The sequence below is a fragment of the Arachis hypogaea genome, chromosome 8, assembly GCF_003086295.3.
Source record: "Arachis hypogaea cultivar Tifrunner chromosome 8, arahy.Tifrunner.gnm2.J5K5, whole genome shotgun sequence".
In the NCBI taxonomy this organism is placed as follows: domain Eukaryota; kingdom Viridiplantae; phylum Streptophyta; class Magnoliopsida; order Fabales; family Fabaceae; genus Arachis; species Arachis hypogaea.
Genome location: NC_092043.1, coordinates 26,937,366 through 26,947,645, shown reverse-complemented (window position 1 = coordinate 26,947,645; position 10,280 = coordinate 26,937,366). Strand labels below are relative to the sequence as shown.

General features: G+C 33.8%; 2 protein-coding genes across 5 annotated transcripts; one reads left to right on the top strand and one right to left on the bottom strand.

The window, feature by feature from the left end:
- Window positions 1-276: 276 nt before the first annotated feature.
- On the top strand, window positions 277-4,704 carry LOC112706659 (serine/threonine-protein kinase BSK5). Of its 4 annotated transcripts, none has more exons than XM_025758079.3 (11): window positions 277-614; window positions 786-957; window positions 1,057-1,283; window positions 1,559-1,694; window positions 1,903-2,036; window positions 2,133-2,238; window positions 2,615-2,700; window positions 2,882-3,070; window positions 3,208-3,372; window positions 3,992-4,105; window positions 4,221-4,704. In XM_025758079.3, exons 2-11 carry the CDS (start codon window positions 870-872, stop codon window positions 4,461-4,463), a joined length of 1,488 nt encoding a protein of 495 aa, XP_025613864.1. In that variant the 5' UTR covers window positions 277-614; window positions 786-869; the 3' UTR covers window positions 4,464-4,704. The 4 variants fall into 4 exon arrangements, with proteins under 4 accessions (XP_025613864.1, XP_025613865.1, XP_072057777.1 ...); XM_025758080.3 differs by having other exon boundaries at window positions 289-563; XM_072201676.1 differs by having other exon boundaries at window positions 306-614; window positions 1,060-1,283.
- A 256-nt stretch (window positions 4,705-4,960) lies between these two features.
- LOC112706661 (mitochondrial import inner membrane translocase subunit TIM10) lies at window positions 4,961-6,251 on the bottom strand. The gene is made up of 5 exons (XM_025758083.3): window positions 6,043-6,251; window positions 5,843-5,895; window positions 5,684-5,722; window positions 5,508-5,577; window positions 4,961-5,243 (listed from the first exon to the last, which is right to left on the bottom strand). The coding sequence occupies exons 1-5, from the start codon at window positions 6,082-6,084 to the stop codon at window positions 5,193-5,195; spliced, it is 255 nt and encodes an 84-aa protein (XP_025613868.1). The 5' UTR covers window positions 6,085-6,251; the 3' UTR covers window positions 4,961-5,192.
- Between the last annotated feature and the right edge of the window lie 4,029 nt (window positions 6,252-10,280).

The following is a 10,280-nucleotide window of genomic DNA, read 5'->3' as shown; positions in this document are numbered from 1 at the left end:
ATTTTATCCCATTTGTATTAATAATAAGTACTAAAAATTTCATAAAAAAATTAATTCTTTAATTGAACTGAATTTATTTTAATTTATAATGTTAAATATTGCTTGGAAAGATATATAAACAATGCTTTAACAAAAAAGCAATTCTACTGAAAATTAAAAAAATTAAATGATTTGACCGCTTCAGTACATGAACTTAATTAACTGTCTTTGACTAGCTAAACTACCAAATAAAAAAATTTAATTTTAACTAATTTAGAGTAGAAAATTCTTTCTATTGATATAAAGGTCACTTTAACTAGAAACATGTTCTTCACTCTATTACTCTAACAAGATGATTGGTATCATGTTTATCTGACACTTTTTAGTGAGGGAAAAAAATACAACAACTTCTTCTCCCAAAAAAAAAAGAAAAGAAAAGAAAAAAGAATAATTTTTTAGAAAGTAGTAAAGAGTAAATAGCAATAGTAAAACAGAGAGAGAAAAAAAGTGTGCAGAACAGAGAAAGGCAGAGCAAAACGGAAAGCAAAGCAGGGAGAGTGAATGATGCAGATGTAGATGCAGAGGTACTACTCTCTGTTACTACCACCACACTCAAATCCTTTGGATCCGAGAAAGTGAGAAACTATACAATATTAATCATTATTTTTTTTTCCCTTTCCATCTTCCCCCAAACACCGCCGAATTTTGGTTATTATTTATCACTTCTATTTCAATTTTTGTATTTCTTTTTTTTTTTTTTTGCCCCCTCACCCTTATCCTCTATTTTTTTTTTTTGTTCTCTGCAGAAAGTGATAGAAAGATAAGGAAGAGAGGTAGGGACAAGAAGAAGGAACCAAAGTGTTTGTGAAGTATTTGCTTCATCATCAGCAATGGGAAGTTGTTGCAGCAAACTCTGCATATGCTGGTGGCCCTGCTGCTGCAACAAAAGATCAAATCTTCAAGACTTACCCGAAAATGGTGAAACTTTGTAGCTACCCATTATTTGATTTCACTTCACTATCATGTTTTGCAATTCAAGTTTCGTTCTTTAACACTGATTCGTTTCTGGGTACACAGAAGATGGGAACAAGGGTGAGAAGAAGGGTCCTGCTAGCTCTAGCTTCACTGAGTTCAGCTTCGACCAACTGCAAACTGCCACGTCAGCATTCTCTCCCGACAACATTGTTTCTGAACACGGTGAGAAGGCTCCCAACGTTGTCTACAAAGGGAGGCTTGAAGATGATAAGCTTGTTGCTGTGAAGCGCTTCAACAAGTCTGCTTGGCCTGATTCTCGACAGTTCCTAGTTCAGTTCGTGCTCTTCTATGCATTGCACTCTTTGGCCGCTTTTGTTAGTTGGGATATGATATAAATTTAGAGATACAGAGATAGAAATTTGTGTTCTCTCCGTTTCCACTGTTTAGAAGATCGAAAATATAGAAATTTATCTACGGTTTGAACACATTTTTGTGTCTGTGTATTTGTGTACTCCTCTCCTAGCTATCAAATGCAGTCTTTGTGTTTTTGTGTCAGTGGAAGTTGATGGCTTTTTATGCGTCTTTGTTTGGTTTGTGTTTTCAGGAGGAAGCACGGGCAGTGGGGCAGCTGAGGAGTGAGCGTTTGGCTAATTTGGTTGGGTGTTGCTGTGAAGGAGAAGAGAGGTTGCTTGTGGCAGAGTTTATGCCCCATGAAACTCTCTCCAAGCACCTCTTTCACTGTGAGTTCCATTCATTTTTTCTCTGTCTGGTTTTGTTAATTGTAATCATTTGTAACAGATAGGGGAAATGAATGTTTTGAGATATGCCATGTTGTGTCAACAATTGCCATGGACTAGACATTTTGCTTGAGAAGCTAAATGTTTTCAGAAATGTTAACTTCATAACCACTGATTTGTGATTGTGATTTGTGCGAAATCCGTCTGGCAGGGGAGTCCCAGCCCATGAAATGGGCAATGAGGCTGAGAGTTGCCTTGTATTTGGCACAAGCATTGGAATATTGCAGCAGTCAGGGAAGGGCATTATACCATGATCTTAATGCTTATAGAATTTTGTTCGATCAGGTAGTTAAGCTTCTACGAGCAGGCTTATTCCTTTTCTTAAGTCCGTATGTTTTATCAAGCAATGTTTTATGTTTACATGGTATCAATGGTGGACAGGATGGCAACCCTAGACTCTCTTGTTTTGGACTAATGAAAAACAGCAGAGATGGCAAAAGTTATAGTACAAATTTAGCCTTCACCCCTCCAGAGTATTTAAGGACAGGTAAGAACCAAATGAAATAAAATAAAATATTGAAGTACATATATATGTTTGGGATGAAGGAATGAAGGGGCTGAAAACCATTAAAAGAGCAGTGAGATTGCAGTACATGAAGTAGCTGGATTATATAGCACTACTTTGTTAGTAACATCCCATACTTCGCCCCATTAAATTGTGATCAGTATCTTCTGTGGTATCGGTATTTTATAGTCTTACCTTTTTCTGTTTTACCTCATTGAAGTGGAAAATCAAACCTTTTCTTTCAATTTTGGTGTTACCTTATTATTGTGTTATGAGTTGGAACCATATCTACATTGATTTATTTTGTATTTTCATGCCTTTTGAGTTCCTGACTTATTCAATTTATTAACTTTTGCAGGAAGAATCATCCCAGAAAGTGTGATTTACAGTTTTGGTACCCTTTTGCTTGATCTTCTTAGTGGCAAGCATATTCCACCAAGTCATGTATACTTCTTGTTTCCTATTGTATTTTAATCTAGTCATTTCAATTCAAGGAGCCATTTTGTTCTCCAAAATCTTTTACCTTTGGCAAATTGTGCTTAAAATATTACTGGACTAAATAAAATTATCACATCATCTATGGCGATAATAAATTAAATGGGTACTGTAATTCTTTTACATGCAGGCACTTGACCTCATCCGAGGGAAAAAATTTTCATTTCTGATGGACTCATGTTTGGAAGGTCATTTTTCAAATGATGATGGAACTGAAATAGTGAGACTAGCGTCGCGTTGCTTACAGTATGAACCTCGAGAAAGACCAAATGCCAAGTCGCTTGTGACTGCTTTAACTCCTCTTCAGAAAGAAGCTTCAGTATGTTCTTTTTTTCACTTTCCTGCTTTTGGTGTCAACTTTCTATATAGAAGGTTAATCAACGGTCAAAGTTACTTGGTGTGAAGCACACTGGAAAGCATACATGCATTTGGTTTACAACAGATCGTATTTGGCAGGTACCTTCGCAAGTTTTGATGGGCATACTGGAGGAGGGTGCATCATCAAAAGAAACAGTTTCATTGACACCTTTTGGTGAAGCATGTTCTAGAAGAGATCTCACTGCAATATATGAAATACTGGAAAAGGTTGAGTATAAGGATGACGAGGATGTTGCAAATGAGGTAATTTACTTTTCCCTGTATTTCTTTCTCATGTAGCAGATTTTATGCCATCATAGGCTTCTTGTTTTCTTTTTTTTTTTTTTTTTTTCTTTTGTCTTCAATTCACAAAGTATATTATGCAATGCTATTTTCTTTCACCACTAAATTTTCCTAGATTTCTAAGCAACTTTTCCATTGTCTCCTTCATGTTTTAACCATTTACTGGGGTCCGCGTGTCTGCATTATAAACTTTTACCATCAAAGTGAGTTATTTCTTCTACCACCACTTGCCTCTGAAACTTTTCATCTTGTGAAAGAAGACTGTTGCTCTGGGGATCAAAGTTTCAATAAACTGCCAAATTCTCTTTCTTCATGTTAAAATAAACTGTCTGACTTATTTGACATCGTCTGCATTTGGTTTTTGGTATCATGATCCATCTAAAGACACTGGTTATAAATAACTGAAGATATTGTTTTTGTGAATCTCTTATACATGATTAGTACCTTTTGAGTTCACTTGCCCAAAATTATTTCTTTTGTCAGAAGTAGTTTGATGAATTACAGTGAAAATTTTTTCTTGTTAGTTCTCAACAGAGCTTGATTTCAGTTAACCTTGTATTATACTTTCTTTGGAACACAGCTTTCTTTCCAAATGTGGACAGATCAAATACAAGAAACCCTAAATGCTAAGAAGCATGGAGATTCTGCTTTTCGTGCCAAAGATTACCCTACAGCCATTGACTACTATACAAAGGTAAGTCCCATAAAAATAATTAGAATGCAGCTTCCCTAAAACAAACTGAAGAGAGTTAAGTGGTTATTATGGAATATTTTGTCTGAGAATTGCACCATGCTTGTTTTCTGTGTAGTTCATTGATGGTGGGACCATGGTATCGCCGACTGCTTATGCAAGGCGCTGCTTGTGTTACTTGATGAACAACATGCCACAAGAAGCTCTTGGAGACGCCATGCAAGCTCAATCAATATCGCCGACCTGGCCAACTGCGTTCTATCTTCAAGCAGTGGCACTCTTCAGCCTTGGCATGGACAATGATGCGCAGGAAAGTCTTAAAGACGGCACAATGTTAGAATCCAGAAACCAGAGAAATTGAATTGAAGTGTATATACTCTTTTTTCCTTTCTTTTGGTTCTCGTTGTTAGAAGCATTAGCTGTATGTATCTTTTCTTTCCAGTTTGTTCTGCAGCTTCTGGATTCAGATTATTGACTATCTATGCCTTGCAATTTTATTTCTCTTTTCTTTCAAATATATAATTAAAGCTGTGAACATCAAATTTGATCAAGTGCCTGTAAAGTTATTACAATTCTGATCATATTTAGGGATATTCAAAGAATCACTCGCTTCTAGTAAGACTCAGTTTTTCGGTTTAAGTAGTGTCGAGAATTCTGAGAATTTGAAATTTTTACTAGAACATTACATTCGTTATTCGTATCATATTTTCACATCTATTCTTTTAGATAACTATTCATACGGTTAATGTAAAAAATAGTTATATTTATACTTACGTAATTGGATATAAATTAAATTAGTTTACATTAACAATGCATCAAAATTAAATTCATAATAATAATAAGGTATAAAGCTCAGAATTAAACTAAAGAACGAGTTTGATTAACTGCTGAATTATTTTTGGAGCTTATCATGGGCTAACTCAAGTTCATAACAAAAATCAATCCCTGTTCAAAGAAAAAATTTTTGACCTAAAACAGACATGGAGAAGAATAAAAGACCTCCCAAATTGCAAAGTATTAAATTGGCACTTCCTCACATAACCAATGCAGAACTACCCTCAAAAAGAAAACACAAGGGTTCCAAATTGAATTACATAGGAGGCTTCCCAGTGCCAAGTAGCTGACCAATTAGATTAGTCACCTGCCATGGAACACAAGAAGAAACAACAAAGACACTTTTAGACAGCAAGGCAAAATTACTATAATCAACATTAACAGTTTCCATGATATCAAAGACAAGAACTTCCATGATCCATGATCAGTGTAGATTGTAGAACATGCTTTTGCATTGCATCAAATTATCAGAAATATAAAGCAGCACATAATCAAACATGTACCAAACCATGCAATGTGATATAAGAAATAAATACTGGATGAGTATGAAAACTAGGCAAGATCTTCTTACATGCCAGTATTTTGAAACACATCGATCAATGCAACTATTTTCGCCCATGTTCAGCTCAGATTCCTTGTACCTGAATTCCACCATTATCTCAACCATGAAAATCAGCACCCAAGAAAACAAAAATGACACTAAAATCTATGCAAAACTAGAATAAAGGGAAAAGAGAATTTCCATACCTATTATCAACACACTTGTTGAAACAAGTTTGGGTCATCCTGAATCACAAAACCACCAAAACAGATTACCAAATTTCTTTTCTTTTCGAATGGAAGCGTTAAAAGATAATCGAAAAATAAAAGGATTAGAGGAATTTAAATTGAAATCGAAATCCCTACTTGTTGAATAAGTCGACCCTGTACTCCAATTCCTTTTCAGCCATTCCAAATATCTGCTCAATTAACGCACCAATGACTCAAATTGCAACCCAAAAACAAAGATCAACAATGAAATCAACCCCGCCAAAAAGAAAACGAGGAGGAAAATGAAATTCGTTCGCGAAGGGTCCAAAATCAGAGAAAGAGAAGAGAATACCTGCCTGTTCTTTTTCGAAGCCAGAAGGGGCGTTGTTTGCAGCCATTGCAGCTTGAAACTCCAATCGAGAGATGAGTATTTGGAAGGTCGGAATCAGAAGAGGGAGTGTTAAGCTGCAAATAAACCCTAAGTCCCTTTGCCTTCTGATTTGTTCTGTTATATTGTTTAGGGTTTAGGGAACCTACAATTTTGATATTTTTTAATTCAAATAATAAATTTATATCTTACTTTCCAAACTGGGATAATAAGCTTAAAATAAATAAATAAATAAAACTGCTGCTTAAATTTTCTGTCAAAACATTAAATATTTCTTCTTAAAAAGAGATATACAAAGAATAATGTTTCTCTTTGTTTTTTGGGATGGTTGATGATCAATTTTTTTTAGGGTAGTGAACTTTTTTATTACTTGTTCCTTTATATGCTGACTTCAAATTAGAAAATTTTAATTTAATATAAAATTGATAATTTTACACTAGAATATAATACATAAAAGTTACTAACAAAACTTCTACATATTTTATCCTCTATAAAATAACATATTATATAATTTTTTATCTCTTATTAGGAATGTACATAGCCTGACCCGGTCCGAAGATTCGGTCCAACCCCAAATATTTTAGAGGCTAATTTAGTGTGATTTTATCGAGTTTAGAATCGGGTAAGGGTCTCAAAAATAGACCTTGTCATTATTTCGGGTCGGGACCGGGCCATAACTTCGATCGCCCAAATTCGACCCGGTGGTCCAGTCATCATACACAATTAATATTTTGTGTTATTAGTGATGGCCGATGGCTATTCTTATGTGGAATTTAAATATTGTAAACCTTAATATTTTGTATTATTAGTCATTATAAGATTATAAGTTAATGTTTTATGTTTAAAATGCATAAGACTTTAGACTAATGCATAACATTATGTTATTTGTAGTGATTTAAATATTTGGTGTTATTAGACAATATTAGTATTAATTATGGTTATGCTTTAATTTTAGAGAATGGTTGGTTCTTGTTATATTTTTTTAAGTGAATTTTACTATGTAAATTGTAAAATAATAGTTGGAGATTAGGTAATTTTTACATGTTAAAAATTTGATTTTTACTTGATTTTCACCAAACCCAAAGATGCGTAGATTTTATCGGATCTAGAATCGGATTAGTGTCTAAAAATTAGACACAATCTATATTTTAAGCTATATTTAAATTAAGTCAAACCCAATATAACCCGGTCATGTCCACTCCTATCTCTTATATAACTAGGAGATTTTCAGTTAACTAACAAAAATGTAAAAATGAACTAACTACAAGTTCTTGAACATTATATGGCAACTACTCAAACATTTTAAACTAATTTCTATAAATTAATTTGCGATTAAAATTAGTTCTTAAAAATACCAATTCTAAATTAGTTTTATGGGTCATTTACATTAATAAATTAATTGAGGCCACAAATACCTTTGTCCTAAATAAATTTATATAAATAAAATTAGACAAACTCAATTTAAGTATATACACATAAATAGAAAAATATTGTTTAATTTTTGAAAATTTATATTTTTTATGCTAACTCGATATTAGGGTTGACAATGGGTAGGGTAGACTCTACGCCAACTCTACTCGCGAGTTGAAAATTTTTTTAAAACTCTATCCTACCCTATCTGCAGGTTGAGAATCTCTCAACTCTAACCTTATCTGCACCCTAAAATTCTAAACCCTATCCTACTCGATCCTACTCGCAGAGACAATTTTTTTTTAAATTAATATAATATTCAACCATTCCAATTTTCATACATATTAATAAAATAGAAAATAAAAAGCTAAGTTTAAATTAAAATTAAAAAATATAAAATCTTAAAGAAATCCAATATAAAATTACAAATAATATGATCATCAACTAACTTAGTGATTATTTCAAGTTTTTATAAGAAGAAGATTGTGAGTACAAGACTCACTTTTTTCAATACATACATAACTTTTACATATATATTATATAATATATTAAGAATGCGGGTAGGATAGGGTAAGGTATACCCTAAACCTGTATGGCCGTATCCTACCCCACCCGCAGACGGATTTGCACCTTACCCTACCCTATCCGCAGTGAGTAGGGTAGACAACGCTATCCGAACGGGTTGGTCCGAGTTGCGTACCCGCGAGTAAGGTATATATTGCCAGCCCTACTCGATACAAGTTAATTTAATTTACGTGTATACACATCATAAATCAAAGCAGATTAATTCGATTTAGTCTTGTATTATCTATTTAGGGTTTGACTTTTTTTCACATAATCTATTTTAGAGAAAAAGACAAATAGGTCCCTGACATTTTTTTTGCGGACATTTTCGTCCCTAACCATTGAAAAATACTTTTAAGTCCCTGACGTCTTTAAAAGTTGGACGGATCAGTCCCTCTGTTCAAATGCCTCCGTTAGACCCAACGAAAAAATCTGACATGACTCCCGTAATGCTTGTCACGCGTACGTGTCGCCTGACAGACTCGTCATGAATTTTCTACTTCACCATGAATTCTCCACTTTGCATACTTTTTTTCCAATTTTTTCAAGTGATTCTTGCCTTCAAAACTTTAAATCACTCAAACAAATATATTAAGGCATCGAATGGGAGAAAAGTAAATTAAATTTAGCAATTTAGGGTGTGTTTGGCTTAGCGTTTGAAGCATCAAACACACCCTAAATTGCTAAATTTAATTTATTTTACTCCCATTCGATGCCTTAATATATTTGTTTCAGTGATTTAAAGTTTTGAAGGCAAGAATTGCTTGAAAGAAATGGAAAAAAAAAGTATGCAAAGTAGAGAATTCATGATGAAGTGGAGAATTCATAGCGACGCGTACGCGTGTGTCACGCGTACACGTGAAAGGGAAGTCTGTTAGGCGACGCGTACGCGTGACAAGTATTACGGGAGCCATGTCAGATTTTTCCGTTGGGTCTAAGGAGGCATTTGGACGGAGGGACTGATCCGTCCAACTTTTAAAGACGTCAGGAATTTAAAAGTATTTTTTAATGGTCAGGAACGAAAATGTTCGAAAAAAAATCAGAAACTTATTTATTATTTTCTCTTTATTTTATATCATTTTAACGAGCAACTAAAAGCATATTAATATATAAAAATTATTATATCTAAATTGTACTAAAGTATGTATTAATAATTTAATATGCTCTTTGTTCCTCGTTAATAGGATATAAAATATGCTGTATTTTCTATTCACATAAATCGAATTAGCCTATATCAATTTATCATGAAAAAGGTCTAGATTCCAAAAAAATTAAGCAATCTCTCTTGCGCAAATTCAATTTATATAGATACCTTATTTTGTGCATAAATCGAATTAAAATGATTCAATTTATGTGTATATACTTAAATTAAGTTTGCCTAATTCAATTTATATAAATTTTTTTAGGATAAACATGTAACCAATTTTTATTCAGCACTTTAGCGTAATTTTAGCTTCAATCAATTTATGAGTTAAACCCCAAAATGGTCACTGAGATTGGCGTCGTGCACTAAAATCATCCCTAAGATTTCAATTGCACCAATTACGTCCCTGAGATTGATAAAAGTGCACCATATTAGTTTCTGACCCATTTTCCATTAATCACGTGATGACATGGCTTGATGACATGGACTATAAGTGACACATGTCACTCTATGATTTGGCCACGTGTAATGATATGATGATGTGGTGACCAGTGACACATGACATGCTGGTGTGGATGGTTGTGTCACGTGTCACAATGTTATTTGGCCACGTGTCCATTTGTGCCACATGTCGCAACGATATTAGTTCACGTGTCATTCATTATGTCATCGTTGTAGATGCACCAAATTAGTCCCTCACTTTGCATTAAGTGACTCATTTTAGTCTCTGAAATTGAATGTTGTGCACCAAATTAGTCCTTTTACTAATTTTTCTCATTTTTTTCGATAAATTCAAAATTCTTAATATTTTTTAATGCATTAATTTCAATTCTATTTTTTTCACACGTTATTCAAATAAAATTATTTTTATAAAATATTTTTTCTCTTGCGAATACCCTAACCACCGACTTGAAATTGACGTGAAGACATTTCAAGCACCTACTACCATCTCCGACCTCTTTCAGTGCTTTTATAAAATATTTTTTCTCTTGCGGATACCCCTAACTTCCGTCTTGGAGTTGACGTGAAGGCATTTCAAGCTTCCCTCATTACCATCTCCGACCTCTTTCGTCTAGACTGCAGAGGTC